The sequence below is a fragment of the Chiloscyllium plagiosum genome, chromosome 25 (assembly GCF_004010195.1).
Source record: "Chiloscyllium plagiosum isolate BGI_BamShark_2017 chromosome 25, ASM401019v2, whole genome shotgun sequence".
NCBI classification, from domain to species: domain Eukaryota; kingdom Metazoa; phylum Chordata; class Chondrichthyes; order Orectolobiformes; family Hemiscylliidae; genus Chiloscyllium; species Chiloscyllium plagiosum.
Window position 1 is genome coordinate 50,017,809 of NC_057734.1, and position 19,716 is coordinate 50,037,524.

The following is a 19,716-nucleotide window of genomic DNA, read 5'->3' on the forward strand; positions in this document are numbered from 1 at the left end:
ACATAGATCCCTTAAAATAGCACCCAAGTGGACAGGGTTGTTAAGAAAGCATATGGTGTTTTGGCTTTCATTAACAGGGGGATTGAGTTTAAGAGTCGTGAGATCTTGTTGCAGCTCTATAAAACTTTGGTTAGACTGCACTTGGAATACTGCGTCCAGTTCTGGTCACCCTATTACAGGAAAGATGTGAATGCTTTGGAGAGGTTCAGAGGAGGTTTACTAGGATGCTGCCTGGACTGGAGGGCTTATCTTATGAAGAGAGGTTGACTGAGCTCGGACCTTTTCCATTGGAGAAAAGGAGGAGGAGAGTGGACCTAATTGAGGTGTACAAGATAATGAGAGGCATAGATAGAGTCGATAGCCAAAGACTATTTCCCAGGGGTCATAGTTTTAAGCTGGTTGGAGGAAAGTATAGAGGGGATGTCAGAGGCGGGTTCTTTACACAGACAGTGGTGAGAACATGGAATGCATTGCCAGCAGCAGTTGTGGAAGCAAGGTCATTGGGGACATTTAAGAGACTGCTGAACATGCATATGGTCACAGAAATTTGAGGGTGCATACATGAGGATCAATGGTCGGCACAACATCGTGGCTGAAGGGCCTGTTCTGTGCTGTACTGTTCTATGTTAAAGTGCACAGCTTATCGCTCCTTACATTCACTTGATAGCCTGCTGCATGTCAGCAAGGCACATCCTGGGGACAGTTAACAGTTAGCCCACAGATCCCAGGTCAGGTGGGCCAAGGCACAGAATTTGGAGATGGAGTGAAACATTAACACATTTAATTAACGTACTTGAAAATAGATATTCCCAGGCCTGGGAGAAATGTATTCTATGTTAAAGAGAGTGAGAAGAAAAGGAACAGTTCTGACCATTATTTTCCAATCGTCTCTGACTACAGGTATACTGCCAGAAGACAGCAGGAGAATTAATATTATTTAGATAGAAAGAGAGAACAGAGTAAAGACTGGCAGTCAGCCTAATCCCAGTAATGGGAAAAATATTGGAGAAAACTCAGGGAACAAGATAAATTGTCATTAAGATGAATCAAAATAATCAAATAGAGCATGGATTAAGGAAAAGTTATGACTAACATCTTGGATATATCAAGGTGATAATAAGGAGGGTCCATGAGGGTGCATGGTCGAACTGGATTTTAAGTTTTGATAAAGTTCTTCATGGCAGACTGATCACAAGAGTAAGACCCCATGAAATTCAAGGCAAAGTAACAAATTATATCCAAATGTGGCTCAGAGACAGGAAGCACAGGGTTGAATGAGTGCCTGGAAGACTGTTCCCAGTGGGTCTCCTTTGAAGACCCTCACCACCCCATCCATGCAGCACCTCACTCCACTTTGCAATACCTCTCTCCCATCTTACAAGCTTTGCCCCTGGCTCCAGCCTCAACAGCGTCACTTACATATCACTCTTTCCCCTACACCCCATAGCCTCAATCTGCAAGCTGCCTTAGTATTCTTTGTCTATGATAGTGCAAGTAACAGCAGCAAGCAGGGGAGAGAAACAGCTTGTGCTTAGAGCAGCAGCTTCACAGATATTGACAGTTCTATTATGCGAGTGACTTTTCTCCCATTAGCCATCCCATGACAATATTTTTCTGGGTACTTTTGTGGATTTGGGATGAATTTGCTTACCGTGCTTGAGCACTGGGAAGCAGTGATTGAAACTTAGGAGAAACGTAAGCAGAAACAGGAGATGGAGAAGTTGCAGTCTGGGACCCAGTTTAGACCAACTGGGAAACTTTGCTATCTCATTGCTTTATGATATCTCTCACTTATTCAAGAAGCTAATAGAAACTAAAACCAAAGCTGGCACAATCGACAAAGGTCAGCAAATAGTTAATGCAGCACAGTCAGATTTGCCTAGAATAGCATCTGGAGTCCAGCTCCACTCCAGTATATTCCAGCGAATCATTCTTATAATACCTGCATTGAATCTGGTGCCGAACCCATCCTTACCTTTTGTAGATGTAGCCCAAAGTGATGCTAACACCCAACACTATGATAATCGCCATCATTCCAATCGCCAAAGCCTGACCTAGAGATAAAAGCATACTGATGTTACATTGCAGAAGAGAGTTGGCGAAGAACACAAATATCAAATCAAAGCCATTGTAACTTGCAGTCCTTTCCAGGCACAGTGTTTGATCTAATCCCAGATGTTTGTCCCTGGATTAGCGTTAGGTGTTTACTTGGCATAAAGGTTGACCGTCTGCAGAAACGTGCAGAATCAGGATTGTAATAAAGGAATAGGTGGCATCATAACGTAATACCACAATCATGTAGCCCTTTAATTTAGCTACTAGTTTCTGTTCTGCTGAAAGAAGCCAGAGGTTAAATATGGTTTGTTTTTTGTGGAGTCAGAGATCTATAGCACAGAAAAAGGCCCTGTGGCCCATCATATCCTGTCAAAAACAACCACCTAACTATTCTAATCCTGTTTTCAAGCTACATAACTAAATACTATTGAAATATTAGAACACAGAACATTCCAGCACAATACAGGCTCTTTGGCCCTCGATGTTGCGTTGATCTGTGGAACCAATCTGAAGCCTATCTATTGTACACTATTCCAATATCATCCATATGTTTATTCAATGACCATTTAAATGCCCTTAAAGTTGGCAAGTCTACTGCTGTTGCAGTGTGTTCTATGTCTTTACGACTCTGAGTAAAGAAACTATCTCTGACATCTGTCCTATATGTATCACCCCAAAATTTAAAGCTATGTTCCCTCGTGCTAGCCATCACCATCCGAGGAAAAAGGCTCTCATTGTCCACCCTATCTAATCCTCTGATCATCTTGTATGCCTCTATTAAGTCACCTCTTAACCTTCTTCTCTCTAATTAGATTAGATTAGATTACTTAGATTAGATTACTTACAGTGTGGAAACAGGCCCTTCGGCCCAACAAGTCCACACTAACCCGCCGAAGCGCAACCCACCCATACCCCTACATGTACCCCTTTTTACCTAACACTACGGACAATTTAGTATGGCCAATTCACCTGACCCGCACATCTTTGGACTATGGGAGGAAACCCACGCAGACACGGGGAGAATGTGCAAACTCCACACAGTCAGTCGCCTGAGTCGGGGATTGAACCCGGGTCTCTGGCGCTGTGAGGCAGCAGTGCTAACCATTGTGCCGCCGTGCCGCCCATAATGAAAACAGCCTCAAGTCCCACAGCCTTTCCTCATAAGACTTTCCCTCCATACCAGGTAACATCCTTTCCAATGCACCCTTTCCAATGCTTCCAAGTCCTTCATATAATGCCAGAACTGTACGCAATACTCCAAATGCAGCCACACCAGAGTTTTGTACAGCTGCAACATGACCTTGTGGCTCTGAAACTCAATCCCTCTACCAATAAAAGCTAACACACAGTACGCCTTCTTAACAATGCTATCAACCTGGGTGGCAACTTTCAGGGATCTACGCACATGGACACCGAGATCTCTTTGCTCATCCACACTACCAAGAATTTTACCATTAGCCCAGTAATCTGTATTCCTGTTAATCTTTCCAAAGTGAATCACCTCACATTTTTCCACATTAAACTCCATTTGCCACCTCTCAGCTCAGATCTGCATCTTATCTATGCCCCTCTGTAACCTGCAAAATCCTTCCGCACTGTCCACAACTCCACTGACTGTTCCCAATGGATTATCAGCGTTTCTGCCTCTACCACCCTTACAGGCAATAGGTTCCAGATTCCTACTACCCTCTCAGTGAAAAAAGTTTTGCTTCACATCTCCTCTAAAGCTTTGGCCTCTTAAATCTGTGCCGTCTGGTTACCAATCTCTCCAAACGGAAACGTTACTACCTATCTACCTTTTCTGTGCCCCTCATAATTTTATATATGTCAATCGTATTCAAGGAAAATTACCCCAGCCTGTCCAATTTCTTTTCATAGCTGAAACTCTCCAGCATGCTGGTAAATCTCCTCTGCATCTTCTCCAGAGCTACGACATCCCTCCTAAAACTGTACACAATAGTCTAGTTATGGCCTAACCAGTGTTTAATACAGTGCCAGCATACCTTCTTGCTCTAAAACCCTATGCCTCAATTTATAAAGGTAACAAATGGATAATGCTTCAAATGAAACATACAGGTGAATATTACACATTGATCAATAAGGAACCAAAGTTACAGTAACTAAGGTGGTTATGGGGACATTGGAGAAGATAAAAATCAAGGAACTAGTATGATTGGCAGTAATTAGTATGGATAAGTCACCCAAGCCAAACGGGATTAAATCTGGTTGCTCGGATTAGAAATTGCAAAGTCTGTGGTCACAATTTTCTAATCCTTATTTAGAAGTGCAGGACTAAGGACTGCAGAATTGCAAATGTTGTACATATACAAAGAAAATGGAGAAAGAATCAATTTGTCAATAGCAGCCCAGTCAATGATGGAAGAACCAAAAACCTGACAGAAAACAGCCACTTGACCAATTATGGACTATTAACTATATGGATTGAAGAGCCAATTACATTTGACCAACTAAAGTTTCTGATGACATAAAGAGTGGGCAGATGCAGGCAATGCTAACACAGAAGAAATCTGATAAAGTAGAACACGACTCGACTTGAAACCCACAGAATAAAAGGGGCTGCAGGAGCTCTTGTGGTGCAGTGGCAGTGTCCCTGCCTCTGATTTAGGAGAACCAGGTTCAAAACACCTACTCCAGTGGTTTCGTAATAACATTAAGCAGAAAATATCCTCACCATACAAGGAGGTCTTCTGGCACTGTGGCAGTGTCCCTACCTCTGAGCCAGCAGTTTGGGGTTTAAGTCCGGGGTGCTTCATAACAACTCTGAGAAGGTTGTTTAAAAACTATAAAAGGGGCTGAGAGCTGCAAATCATTTTTTTACCTTCTAAAGAAAGAAATTCCCTTCAATATCCCTTTAATTCTTCCGCCGGTTAGTTTAAACATATGTCATAATTATTGACGTAGAGTTGTAGAGATGTACAGCATGGAAACGACCCTTCAGTCCATGCCAACCAGATATCCTAAATTAATCTAGTCCTGTTTGCCAGCTCTTGGCCCATATCCCTCTAAACCCTTCCTATTTATTCATTTACATATTCAGATGCCTTTTAAATGTCATAATTGCAGCAGCCTCCACCACTTTCTCTGGCAGCTTATTCCACACATGCACCACCCTCTGCGTAAAAAAGTTGCCCCTTAAGTACCTTTTAAATCTTTCCTCTCTTACCTTAAACCTCTGCCCTCTAGTGCTTGACCCCTGGGAAAAGACCTTGTCTATTTATCCTATGATTTTATACACCTCTATAAGGTCACCCCTCCACATCTGACACTCCAGAGAAAACAGCCCCAGCTTATTCAACCTTTTCCCTATAGCTTAAATCCTCCAACCCTGCTTAAAGCTTAAATCTTTTCCGAACTCTTTCGGGTTTCACAACATCCTTCCAATAGGAGGGAGACTAGAATTGCACATAATATTCCAAAAGTGGCCTAACCAATGTCCTGTACAGCCGCAACACAACCTTCCAGCTCCTATACTCAATGCTCCAATCGATAAAGGAAAGCCTTCTTCACTGTTATATCTACCCGTGACTCTACTTTCAAGGAACTGTGAACCTGCACTCCAAGGTCTCTTTGTTCAGCAACACTTACCTTACCATTAAGTGTATAAATCCTGCTCTCATTTGCTTTTTCAAAATGCAGCACCTCATTAAATTCCTCACTAAATTAAACTCCATCTGCCGCTCCTCAGTCCGTTGGCCTGAACAAGGTCCCATTGTAATCTGAGGTAAACTTCTTTGCTGTCCACCACACCTCCAATTTTGGTGTCATCTGCAAACTTATTAACTATATCTCCTATGTTCACATCCAAATCATTTATATAAATGACAAAAAGTAGTGGACCCAGCACTGATCCTTATGGCACACCACTGGTCACAGGTCTCCAGTCTGAAAAACAACCCTCCACAACCACCTCTGTCTTCTACCTTTGAGCCAGTTCTGTATCCAAATGGCTAGTTCTCCCTGTATTCCATGTAATCTAACCTTGCTAACCAGCACTTTTTTTTTAAACCCAAAATTATAAATATTTCAATTCACAAAAAGCCATTACCCTAAGCACCTCCCACAGACATGTAAAGGTTACAGCTGATGTGTTTGTCACATATGTTTTATCCAGGCAGTTACTACAATCTTTTACTGTATCTTAGATCTCAATTTCCAACTACTACACCAGTCACTTATTTTAAGACCCTAACATGAAATCCAATAGGACACCATTATCTAACTTGCAGCTCCAACAATTTATTCCGTATTACTTCGCTGGTATTTCTAACTTCCTCGAATTCCTCCCACACTTCCAATTCCTGATCTACAGCTATTTCTGGAATGCTACTTGTATCCGACACAAAATATCTCCACAGAAGACTTATGCTCCAACACCTAGCCAAGCTTTTCCAGAACAGCTTGAACACTGGCATCTGCTTGGTGATATGGAAATTGTCCAGGTATGCCCTGTACTCTATGGTGGGCTGGAGGGCCTGTTTTTATGCTGTATGACTGTGAATCTATGAACAGGAGAAATTCAACCCAGCCAATTATCTTCCCAGCAGTCTGCTTTCGACTTCAATGACTCTATGCACTCTGGCCACAGTCTGAGACTGTGCACACATTGCTCTCTGATGTTGGACCCAAATGTTGTGCAGATTGCACCCCAACACTGTACCGGGTCATTGATCATCTCCCTGTTCAGAGTTCAGAAATTATACCCAAAACTCCAAGATCCTTCTTCTGTTTAGCAGTCTGCCTCACAGGTGGCCTCTGGATGACTGGTTGCTTCACATTACGGCCACTTTTGGAGGAAACCGAGATAACTTGATCATCAATCTGACTGGCACTTGATCCAACATTCACTGTTTCCACCTCTGCTGTTGTGGCATTAACATCTCCATGCAGAGAAGTACCTAATGAATAAAGAGAGAGAGGAAGTCCAATCATCAAACAACAGGGAGAAAACTGTCATCTATACAATGGAAAAATACTTTAAAGTTACAAATATCAACGCTGCATGTGAGGAAAATGACCATGATAAGATTGCTTACTGAAACCCATTAATCCCACCACGTTATGGGCCTGCTAATTTAATCTGGAGCATTGAGCCATTGTGGCTAGTCTTCATGTTTCCATTTAAACCTCGAGTGCTGACAGGATTATTGGGTTAGGGTTGTATCACAGGCTCTTTTGTCCCCACACCACGGCCAAGCAAGGGTCATTAAATGGAAACTAGGAAGAGAACTAGTTAGCATTTCTGCCTCAATGCACCAAGTTCAATTCCATCCTCGGATGACTGTCTTGTGGAGTTTGCACATTCTCTCCATGTCTGCGTGGGCTTCCTCCGGATGCTGGATTTCCTCCCTTGGTCTAAAGATGTGAAAATTAGGTGGACTGGCAATGCTAAATTGCCTATAGTGTCCAGGGACGTGCAGGCTAGGTGGATTAGCTAAGGGAATTGTAGAGTTATAGGGAAGGAGTAGTAGGGGTGGGTCTGGGTGGGATGTTCTTCAGAGGGACAGTGTGGATGTGATGGGCCAAATGGCCTCTTTCCACAATGTAAGGATATGACCCTCTCTGTATATAATATATAAGGAGATATTATATGCTCCTTATGTAATAAGGAAACAGGAGTGTCTCAGGTCTGTTCCACCATTCAATTCAATGATGGTTGATCTGTATTCACGAGTCTATCCACCCATCTTCGTTCCACAGTCCTCATGCCCAGGCCTAACAAAAATCAATCATCACGGCTTTGCACGTGTTAGGACAATTTGCAAGATTACCATTTCAGAGGGAGAATCACTACTTATAAGTTTAAATGAGATAGAGAATCAGTTTTAAAGTGTTCAATTGGCCTCTAACTTCAACAGGTTTTTAGTTGAGTTTGAAATGCTCACTGTATGCTCTGTGTGAAGAAGCATTTCTCACGTTATCAAGGGAATTCAACCATAGTCTATGCAATCTATCTTTATAACCCTTGTATCATTCTGGTGAATCTGATGACATTTACTTCAAGCACGATATATCCTTCCTGAGGACCAGGGCTGCAGTTGATGTTGGAAAATAAAGTGGGAACGAGATCAGAACATTTTACAAATGAAGCATCATCCCATTCAGCACTTTACATTGCAATCCTCTTGAAATAAAAGCCATCATCCCCATTCATGATTTCTCACAGCTGTCCACTAGCTTTACTGATTTTTGAACATGGGCCTCTAAATCTTTATGTTCTATCTTCTCACCATTTAAAAAATATCCACTGAAGTCGTTCTAGGTCAATTGTGAATGATCTTGCACTTCATTCATAATGAACATCAACTGCCATTCTCTTCCTCTCTCCCCCACACCTAACCTCACACCAAACCTGGCAAATCCTCAACAAATTTGGACACAGGACTCTCATTTCACTTGAAGGAATAAAAGAGGTCAAAAAGAAAGTATGAAAATAGACTAATAGCTACCAAAGAAAATCTAAAGTTTGTTGTGGCTAGGAAACAATAGATAAGTAGTAAGGAGAGTGATGTAGCAAATTAGGGACCAGTGGAAATGGCTGAGACTATAAATCCTCACTTAAAGTTGTGGTTACATTCCTGAACATGCTGGTGTTGTACTGGGGTGTACAAAGTTAAAAATCACACAACACCAGGTTATAGTCCAACAGGTTTAATTGGAAGCACACTAGCTTTCAGAGCGTTGCTCTGAAAATTTATAGGAGAAAGTGTGGTGTAACTGAAATTATACATTGAAAAATTGATTGTTAAGTCTTTCATCTGTTTGAATACCATGATTGTTTCACTTCTTTCATGTGTAAATCACAAAACCTTTTTTTTTTTTTAAAAGTTGCATTCTCAGGTTAGCTGGACAATATGTTGAACATGAAAGAAGTGAAACAATCATGGTATTCAAATAGATCTGATACCCAGCATCTGCAGTCCTCACTTTCTCCTATAAATTCTGTGTGTTAGGATTGAGCCCTCCACTATCACCTGATGAAGGAGCGACGCTCTGAAAGCTAGTGTGCTTCCAATTAAACCTGTTGGACTATAACCTGGTGTTGTGAGATTTTTGACAAAAAGATAGTAATAGAAAGGATGGCTAAGTGTAAATTGTAAGTCACCAACTGCCAGTTGAATGATCATAATCTTCCAATCTTTTGTAAAAATGTGTACAGATAAACTCTTCAATAGGCCTGGCCTGGTAGATGTTGAACAGACAGTGGAGAGACAGGAAGTGCGTTGCTTACTGCAAAATTCACATCCTCTGGCCTACTCTTATAGTGACAATAGTTACATGGCTGGTCCAGTTCTGGTTAATGTTAACCTCCAAGATATTGATAAGGGGCGGGATTCAACCTCTCTGCAGGTACCTCTTTTACAACCATAAGACAAAGGACCAGAAATTAAGCCATTCAGTCCATCAAGTTTGCTCTACCATTTAATCATAGCTGATAAGTTTCTCAAACCCATTCTCCTGCTTTCTCCCAGTCATCTTTGATCCCTTTGACAATCAAGAACCTATTTCTGTCTTAAATATACTCAATGACCTGACCTCCACGGCCTTCTGTGACAATGAATTCCATAGATTCACCACTCTCTGGCTAAAGAAGTTTCTCCTCATCTCTGTTCTAAAAGGTCTTCCCTTTACTCTAAGGCTGTACTGTGGGGTCCTAGTCTCTCCTACCAATGGAAACATCTTCCCAATGTCCACTCTGTCCAGGCCATTCAATATTCTGTATGTTTCAATTAGATCTCCCCTCATCCTTCTAAACTCCATCGAGTATAGATCCAGTGTCCTCAAACACTTCTCATACGTTACGCATGCAGGCCATTGGGTATAAGAGACTAAAAGCTGACAGACTCTCTAAGTTCCTCCAGTGTTATTTTATCTGTTGGTATTATGTTCCTACAAGTATTAATTACTAACTATTTTTTGTCCCTTCAAGCTTCTCTTTTTCAATTATGCAATTTGCATATTGTACTAAGGAAAGAGACACGAAAGGTATTAAACATTTCTCCCATATCCTTGATGATTCCCAGTGATGTGTTTTTACTGTCTCTGCTATTAAGAGACCAAAGTTACAATAACCACTTTCTTCAATCCATTTTTATAATCCTGGCTACCTTACTCTCATTCTTCATTTTCTTCCTAATCATCATTTTAGTTGCACTTTGCTGGCTTCGAATACTGTCCGAATCCTGAGGTTTATTCCCATTCTTTCCAACCCTATTTATTTTCAGTTACTCATTTACAGAACATAGGGGTCACTGGTTGGCCAGCATTTATTGTCAGTCTGGCAGCATAGAGTCATAGAGATGTACAGCATGGAAACAGACCCTTCAGTCCAACCCATCCATGGCGACTAGATACCCCAACCCAATCTAGTCCCACCTGCCAGCATCCAGCCCACTTCCCTCCAAACCCTTCCTATTCATATACCCATCCAAATGCCTCTTAAATGTTGCAATTGTACCAGCCTCTGCCACTTCCTCTGGCAGCTCATTCCATACACATACCACCCTCTGTGTGAAAAAGTTGCCCGTAAGTCTCTTTTATATCCTTCCCCTCTCACCCTAAACCTATGCCCTCTAGTTCTGGACTCCCTGACCCCAGGGAAAAGACTTTGCCTATTTACCCTATCCATGCCCCTCATAATTTTGTAAATGTCTCTGTGAAGATAAATCATTGTGAACGTTTCGAGTTCAGTAATCCTTCCTCAGAACTGAAAACATTAACTCTGATTTCACTTCACAGATGCTGCCAGACCTGCTGAGCTTTTCCAGCAACTTCTGGTTTTGTTTCTGATTTACAGCATCCACAGTTCTATAGGTTTTGACTGTCAGTCCCTAGTTTAATCAATCCCTACAGTGTGGAAGCAGGCTATTTGGCCTATCAAGTTCACACTAACCCTCTGAAGAACATCCCATCAAACCCACACCCCTACCCTCTACATGTGACACTTCATATTTGCAGTGGTTGATGTGCTGTCTATTTGAACCGCTACAGTCCATGTGCATGTAGACCCATATTCTTAAATAAAAACTGAAAGAAGAGTGGATGCTGTAAATCAGTAACAAAAACACAAATTGCCTGAAAAGCTCAGCAGGTCTCACAGCATCTGTGGAGAAAAATTAGAGTTAACATTTCAGGTCCTGTGATCCTTCCTCAGAACTGATGGTAACTAGGAAAATCATAGAATCAGAGAATCCCAACAGTGCGGAAACAGGCCATTCAACCCAACTAGTCCACACCAATCCTCTGAAGAGCATCCTCTCCTGGCCCATCCCCCTACCCTACATTTCCCAAGGCTAACCCACCTAGCCTGCACATCGCTGAACATTATAAGCAATTTAGCATACCCAATCCACCGAACCTGCATATCATTGGAAACCAAAGCACCTGGCGGAAAGCCACTCAGACACAGGGAGAATGTGCAAATTCCACACAGGCAGTCGCCCAAGGGTGGAATCGTACCCAGCTCCCTGGCACTATGAGGCAGCTGTACTAACCACTGAGCCACCATGTCAGTTTATATGCAAAAGAACGGCTGGGGGCACTGGGTACCAAGTATGTTACAGATGAAGATAGAGCCCAAAGAGAGAAAAGAACAGTTGAACAGATAAAGAAGTGGATATCATCCAGCTGGGAGGGTGAATAGCTATTAATGGGAATTGCTGGAAAAGCTCAGTAGGTCTGGCAGCAGGTGCAGTTCTTTTGGTTTTTAGCTTTTAATGGGAACTGTTAGTGGCTAACAATGAGTTGTGTGTAATAGCAGATGATGTGATAACAAGGCCTGGTGTATGGAGGTTCGGTAAGTACATGGGAGAGCACAATCCTTAGTTATTGAACTCGATGTAGAGTCCTGAAGGTGCAGGCTTCCCAAGCAGAAAATGAAGTGCTGTCCTTCCAGCTTGCACTGAGACAGCAAGCCTGACACAGAGATGTTGATCAGAGAACAGGGTGGTGTGTTGAACTGGCAGGCAACTGAAAGTTCAGGATCATTTTTGCAGACAGAATACAAGTGTTCTGCGATGCGGTCACCCAGCCTATGCTTTGGTTCCACGATGTAAAGGACATTGTGGGCAGCAAGTGCAGTAGACTAGACAGTGAAGTGCAGGTCCTGGAAGATACATTTGGGCTCTTAGATACTGAGGAGCAAGGGAGTAAATGGACAGATGTTAGACCTTCTGTGTTGTTGGGAGTGAAGGAAGAATGAACCAGGATGGCCCAGAGGGAGCTGTCCCTGCGAAAGGCTGACAAGGATTGGGAGGGGAATGTGTGTCTGGAGGTCATGTCAGCTAATGACCCTCTGGATATGGACGCTGGTGGGGTGGTAGGTAAGGACAAGGGTCCCTATCACTGTTGCTGAGGGAGTGAGGGCCTAAGTGCGGAATGTGGGTCGGACCCGGCTGAGGGCCCTGTCAACAAAGGTGCTGGGGAATTCACAGTTGAGGGAGAAGGTGGACATTTCGGAGGCTCTCTTGTCAAAGTTAGGATCATTGGAACAAATACAACAGAGATGGAGGACCTGGGAGAATGGAATAAAGACTTTGCAGGAAGCAGGGTGCTAGGATGTATAGTCCAGGTTACTGTGAGAGTTGGTGGATTTATCGTGGATATTGTGGCCAGATATCCCCAGAGATGGAAACAGTGGAAGGAAAGGGAGGAATCGGAGATGGAAGAGGTGAAGCTGAGAGTGGAGTGAAAGTTGGAAGCCGAATGAATAAACGTTTCCAATTCTGCACAGGAGAGGGAGGTAGCCACATCATAGATATACCGGAGAAAGAGATGTGGGTGGGGGTCTGAATAGGACTGGAGAAAGGAAGTTCCACGTACCCCACAAAGAGAGAGAGGCTTAACTGGGGCCCATGTGGGTACCCATGGCCAGCCTCTGACCTGAAGAAAATGAGAGGCGTTAACAATAAAACTGTTCACAGTGAGGACGTTGCTGGTGATAGGTCCAGGAAGAAGCAGAGAGCCCTGAGATCATCCTGGTGGGGGATGTACGCATAGAGGGACTGAACGTCCATGGCAAAGAGGTGGCAGCGGAAGCCAGCTAACTGCAAGTTCTAAAACTGGTATAAAGCAGAGAGGAATTGTGGAATGTAAGTGTGCAGGAACTGGACCAGGCCAACACTTGTCCCCAGAGCCTCACGGCACCTTCTGCTGCAATCACAAAAGTGTAAGACTTGTCCATTTACTTTCTCAATCCTCAGTATCCAAGGGCCCAAACACACCTTTACCTGCACTTCACACAGGCAATCTCCCCGACTACTGCATTCATTGCTCACAATGTGGTCTCCTCTACATTGCAGAAATAAAGCACAGCCGAGGTGACCATTTCGCAGAACACTTGCATTCAGTCTGCAAAACAGGCCCTGAGCTTCCAGTTGCCTACCACTTCAACACCCCACCCTGTTCCCCGGCCAACAATCTCTGTCAAAGGCTTGCTGCAGTCACTCAGCAAAGTTCAGCACAAGCTGGAAGAATAGCTTGTTTTCCACTTGGGCCTTCGAGACTCAACATCAAGTTCAATGACTTTAGGGTTTGAGCTCTCCCATACCCCTCACGATTTTATAAACCCTTTAAAGTCACCCCTCAGTCTCCGACACTCCAGAGAACACAGCCCCAGCCTATTCAGTCTCTCCCTTTGGCTCAAGTCCTATCCCTGGCAACATCCTTGTAAATCTTTTCTGAACCCTTTCAAGTTTCACAACATCCTTCCAATAGGAAGGAGATCAAAATTGCATGCAAATTCCAAAAGTGCCTAACCAAAGTCCTGTACAGCCACAACATGACCTCCCAACTTCTATACACAATGCTCTGATCAATAAAGGAAAGCATATCAAATGGCTTCTTCACTATTGTACCTACCTGCGACTCCACTTTCAAGGAGCTATGAACCTGCACTCCAAGGTCTCTTTGTTCAACAACATTCCCCAGCACCTTAGCATTGAGTGTGTAAGTCCTGCTAAGATTTGCTTTTCCAAAATGCAGCACTTCACATTTTTCTAAATAAAACTCCAAATGTCACTCCTCAGCCCATTAGCCCATCAATCAAGATCCCATTGTAATCAGAGATAACCTTCTTTGCTGTCCATTACACCTCCAATTTTGGTGTCATCTGCAAACTTACTCACTATACCTCTTATGTTCACATCCAAAATAGACAAGACCTTTTCCCTGGGGTGGGGGAATCCAGAACTCGAGGGCATTGGGAAGGATAGAAAAGGAGCCTAAGAGGTAAATTTTTCACGCAGAGGGTGGTGCGTGTATGGAATGAGCTGCCAGAGGAAGTGGCGGAGGCTGGTACAATTACAGCATTTAAAAAGAATCTGGATGGGTATGTGAATAGGAAGGGGTTGGAGGGATACGGGCTAAGTGCTGGCAAATAAGACTAGGTTAGGCTGGGATATCTGGTCGGCAAGGACGAGTTGGACCGAAGGGTCTGTTTCCATGCTGTACATCTCGATGATTCTATGACTCTAAGTAATACTGAACCATTATAGAATAGCTGGCCTGCTACAACTGCATCCAGCTCAGAGCACTGGATTTTAGGAAGGATGTGAAGGCCTTGCAGAGGGTGGAGATAACATTTAATAGGATAGTTCAAAAGGGGAGGGCTTTAACTACGTAGATAGATTGGAGAAGCTAACGTTGCTTTCAGAAAGTCAAAAAAGATCAAGGAGAAATTTGATAAGGTATTCAAAGCAATGAGGGCTCCAGGCCAATGCTTTATGAACATGTTTTGGTTGAAGGACCCTTTAAAAGAGTTAATACCCATTAAAATAAAAACAAACTGCTGGAGATACACCAGCATCTGCGGAGACAGAAACAGAGTTAACGGCTCGAGTCTGGTAGAAGCCTTTGTTAGAACCCATTGACATTTGCCTAAAATGGCAAAACCATTCAAATACTCAAAATTAAAAAATGCTGTATGTAACATGGACTTTATATAAAAGTTAAAATACATTATACACATATGCAGATAAGGCACGAATGTGAAGTTGGGAATTGAATGACGGAGCAAGCACGATGGGCTGAATGATCTTATTCCCTTCCGTACCTCAGTGAATTGGACTTCTCTACTTTTGCAGCAGAGTTTGTGTTTCTTTGCCACGATGTTTGACAACATCACACAAACTACTTTATCTCATCTTTTTTGCATTAGAGAAAGGGACACTTTTGATGAACTTGTATCTACAACAGGCTACTTGCCTGTGGTTTGTGTTCCTGTGTAGCACTTAGAAAATTAGAAAATTAGAATAAGGTTAACTCACCAAATTGCTCCTATTCTAACCAGCACCATCAGCCTTACCACTGCTGGTCTACGTGCTAATCTTTGTCCTTATCTCCATGTGAAACAGCCAGCCCACTCTTTGATGTACACATAGCAGTAGCACCTCACTCCCACCTTCACAGCTTGGACCCAACTCTCAATTTACTTTTGACCACAGCGCCCTGGAAAGTTTTCCAGATACAAAGACAGCCCTTTTTAGACAGATCCAGAGGGGATTGATTTAGGCTAAACGGTAAAAGACTCAAAGGCAACATGAAGATAAACAGCATAGGCAATGATTTGTAATGGAGAAAGTGAGGACTGCAGATGCTGGAGATCAGAGCTGAAAATGTGTTGCTGGAAAAGCGCAGCAGGTCAGGCAGCATCCAAGGAGCAGGAGAATCGACGTTTCAGGCATGAGCCTGAAGAAGGGCTCATGCCCGAAACGTCGATTCTCCTGCACCTTGGATGCTGCCTGACCTGCTGCGCTTTTCCAGCAACACATTTTCAGCAATGATTTGTAATGATCTGTAATACAATGCCTGAAAATATGTTGACAGCCAATTCAGCCATGGCTTTCAAAAACAGATTATGCATTTGAACGGCTATAGGGAAAGAAAGAGATAATTTGATCTTGCAGAGTATCAGTGGTCAGGTTTTACCAATTGAGATCATATCCATTAACCCTCCTAACTAACTCCATGTCCATCTCAATTGGTTCTAATTTCACGCACACTCAGTTTTGTTACGCCTTCCCGTGGAACATTTGTGATGCTATCCCAAAGTGGGCAGAATTTGTGACATCAAAGCTTGACTTACTGTTACAGCTTCCAATGCTACAAGATTGGCGCAGTGGTCTTTCTTCATCTGGGGCCTTTACGTAGCACCAGGGCCCATCTACACCATCTGGATTTCGACAGAACTGATGGTCTCCTACCCCTGTTGTTTGTCACAACATGTTAGCAATATAAGATCAAATGGCCATATTTATTCTTATTAATAGAGAAATGATTGATGTTATTCTCAATACCTGTGTCGCTGTCTGGATACAGAGTCAAGTTATAATCACGCTCACTGTGCATCCAGTTCACACATTTGATTCCTTGTGATGTCATTTGCTGCTCTCCTCTGTAATTCACCCCATTGGAAAGAATACAGTCTGGAACAAATTCATAAAATCTGATTAAGTCAGTCATTATTAGTCCCAGTGTCAGATTTTGAACCTCCAGAAATGTTCCCTATCAACCAGTGCCACCTCAACCCCAAACCAAACAGACTCACTGATATCCCTGAGTCCCCTTCCACCACACATGCTAACACCCTCCTTCAGATCCTGAAGTCATTCTATATATACATTAAAAGCAAGAGGATAACTAGGACATGCGGAGGACCACTCAAGAATTAAGAAGGGAACTTGTGGTTGGAGGCAGAGATGTGGGTGAGATCCTAAATGAATACTTTGTGTCAGTATTCACCCAGGAGGAGGATATAGAGGATTGAGATTTGTGTGGAGTATCACAAAGTTGGTCCTTTTTTCTAAAAGCTGTTCCTTTTCTCAAGGGTACTGTGTACTTGGTTTTTCTCAGAGGGGTCATAAACAGGCCAGGTTCCAAAACGGCTGGGTTTGGTAGAGAGATGAAAGGACTTTTTGATTATATGTAAACAGATTAGTGTTTACACCAAAGCTTTTATGTTTTTAGAAGTAACCTGTATAAGTCAAGGGGTATGGCCAGCTCTCTAATTGAGCAGTTCAGTCCAGAACTGGGAGGAGTTCAGCTGTGGAGCTGTGTCGAAACAGGCTGCTAGACTCTCTCTCCTTCTACACTTCTAACTTTGACCTGTAAGCCTTTGCTTCATTTTTACTATGTTTAAGGGGATTGTTTATTGGGACTGTTGTGTATATTTGGAACAGCATAACTAAGTCTAGTTTGGACAGACTGAGTTCTGTAAGGGTTCTTTATTCTGTTCTTTGCGTTTCATTGTGTAATTTTACTCTGTTTTAAAACCTGGTTGTCAACCTAGCTAACTTACTTTGGGTAATTTCACTGTACACTTAGTCATAGAGATGTACAGCATGGAAACAGACCCTTCAGTCCAACTTGTCCATGCTGACCAGATATCTCAATCCAATCTAGTCCCACCTGCTAGCACCCAGCCCATATCCCTCCAAACCCTTCCTATTCACATACCCATCCAGATGCCTTTTAAATGTTGCAATTGTACCAGCCTCCACACTTCCTCTGGCAGCTCATTCCATACATGCACCACCCTCTGCGTGAAAAGATTGCCCCTTAGGTCTCTTTTTTATCTTTTCCTTGTCATCCTAAATCTATGCCTCTACTCCCCCATCCCAGAGAAAAGACCTTGTCTATTTATCCTATCCATGCTTCTCATGGTTTTATAAACCTCTGTAAGATCACCCCTCAGCCTCCAATGCTCCAGGGAAAACAGCCCCAGCCTATTCAACCTCTCCCTATAGCTCAAATCCTCCAACCCTGGCAACATCCTTGTAAATCTTTTCTGAACCCTTTCAAGTTTCACAACTTGGGCTGTCTGCTTAAGAATGTTTTGAGTCGTCTGGCCTAGTCCACAACAGGCCATTTTGAGATCAAGAAAGAAGTGATGTTGGGTCTCTTGAAGAGCATTGAGGTGATAGGTCCCCTGGGCCTGATGGTATCTCCACCAGGTTATTGAGACAGGCAAGACAGGAGATTGCTGGGGTCTTGACCCAGATCTTTGTATCCTTGTTAGCCACCGGAGAGGTCCCAGAGAATTGGTGAATAGCTAAAGTTGTTCCTATATTCAAGAGGGGAAATAGGGATAATCCAGGAAACTACAGACCGGTGACTCTCACATCAGTGATTAGATTAGATTTCCTACAGTGTGGAAACAAACCCTTCAGCCCAACCAGACCACACTGACTCTCCGAAGAGTAACCCACCCAGACCCATTTCCCTCTGACTAATGCACCTAACACTGTGGGCAATTTAGAATGGCCAATTCACCTGACCTGCACATCTTTGGACTGTGGGAGGAAACCGGTGCACCCGGAGGAAACCCACACAGACACGAGGAGAATGTGCAGGGTTTGGGAAGTTATTGGAGAGAATTCTTAGGGATAGGATTTACAGGATTTGAAAAAGCATGGCCTAATTAGGGACAGTCAGCATGGATTTGTGCAGGCAGATCATGTCTTATTAACTTGATGAATTTTTCGAGGAGGTGACAATCATGATCGATGAGGGTAGAGCAGTAGATATTGTGTAAATGGATTTTAATAAGGCTTTTGACAAGGTCCCTCATGGTAGCCTCATCCAGAAGATTAATATGCATAGGATTCACGGCGACATGGCCACCTGGATTCAGAATTGGCTTGTCCATAGAACGTAGAGGGTACTGCTGGAAGGGTGTTTTTCCAGCTGGAAGTCTGTGACTTTGTGGTGTTCCGCAGGGATCCATACTGGAACTTCTGCTGTTTGTGATATATATATAAATGACTTGAATGAAAATGTAGATCGGGTGGTTAGAAAGTTTGCAAATGATACAAAGATCAGAGTTGTGGATAGTGTAGAATGCTGTCAAAGGATACAGTGAGATATGGGCAAAGCAATGGTAGATAGAGTTTAATCCAGCTAAATTGAGGTGCTGCACTTTAGAAGATCAAATGTTAAGGGAAGAAATTTACAGTTAACGGCAGGATCCCGAACAGCTTCGACTTACAGGAGGATCTTGGGGTTCAAGTCCATAGCTCCCGGAATGTACATAAGGTGGTAACAAAGGCATATGGCGGGCTTGCCTTCATTGGTCAGGGAACTGAGTACAAGAGTGAGGATGTTATGTTGCAGCTTTATAAGCCTTTGTTATGTCACACCTGGAGTACATAGAACATAGAAGAATGCAGCGCAGTAAAGGCCCTTTGGCCCTCGATGTTGCGCCGATCCAAGCCCACCTAACCTACACTAGCCCACTATCCTCCATAAGCCTATCCAATGCCCGCTTAAATGCTCATAAAGAGGGAGAGTCCACCACTGCTACTGGCAGGGCATTCCATGAACTCTCGACTCGTTGAGTAAAGAACCTACCCTAACATCTGTCCTATACCTACCGCCCCTTAATTTAAAGCTATGCCCCCTCGTAATAGCTGACTCCATACGTGGAAAAAGGTTCACACGGTCAACCCTATCTAAACCCCTAATCATCTTGTAATCAATTGTGTTCAATTCTGGTCGCCACATTACAGAAAGGAATGTGGAGGCTTTGGAGAGGGTGCAGAAGAGGTTTACCAGGACACTGCCTGGATTGGAGAGTGTGAGCTATAAGGAGAATCATAGAGTCCTATAGCAGGGAGACAGGCCCTTTGGCCCAAAGTGGTCCATGCT

The 19,716-nt window shown here is 43.2% G+C and overlaps 2 protein-coding genes across 6 annotated transcripts in view; one reads left to right on the top strand and one right to left on the bottom strand.

The window, feature by feature from the left end:
* The window catches only part of rnf185 (ring finger protein 185), a 104,328-nt gene that overhangs the window by 42,868 nt on the left and 41,744 nt on the right, over nucleotides 1-19,716 (top strand). The gene's annotated exons all lie outside the window — the stretch shown is intronic.
* Nucleotides 1-19,716, bottom strand: part of pik3ip1 (phosphoinositide-3-kinase interacting protein 1) — a 41,672-nt gene that overhangs the window by 7,166 nt on the left and 14,790 nt on the right. Inside the window, exons 2-5 of one of the 2 annotated variants that reach the window (XM_043716162.1) lie at nucleotides 16,368-16,496; nucleotides 16,157-16,276; nucleotides 6,777-6,971; nucleotides 1,976-2,054 (exon numbers count right to left, since the gene is read on the bottom strand). In XM_043716162.1, coding sequence (XP_043572097.1) covers nucleotides 1,976-2,054; nucleotides 6,777-6,971; nucleotides 16,157-16,276; nucleotides 16,368-16,452 — 479 coding nt within the window. In that variant the 5' untranslated portion in view covers nucleotides 16,453-16,496. Of the gene's footprint in view, nucleotides 1-1,975; nucleotides 2,055-6,776; nucleotides 6,972-16,156; nucleotides 16,277-16,367; nucleotides 16,618-19,716 lie in introns of those variants that run through there. The other variant, XM_043716161.1, reaches the window with a different exon arrangement.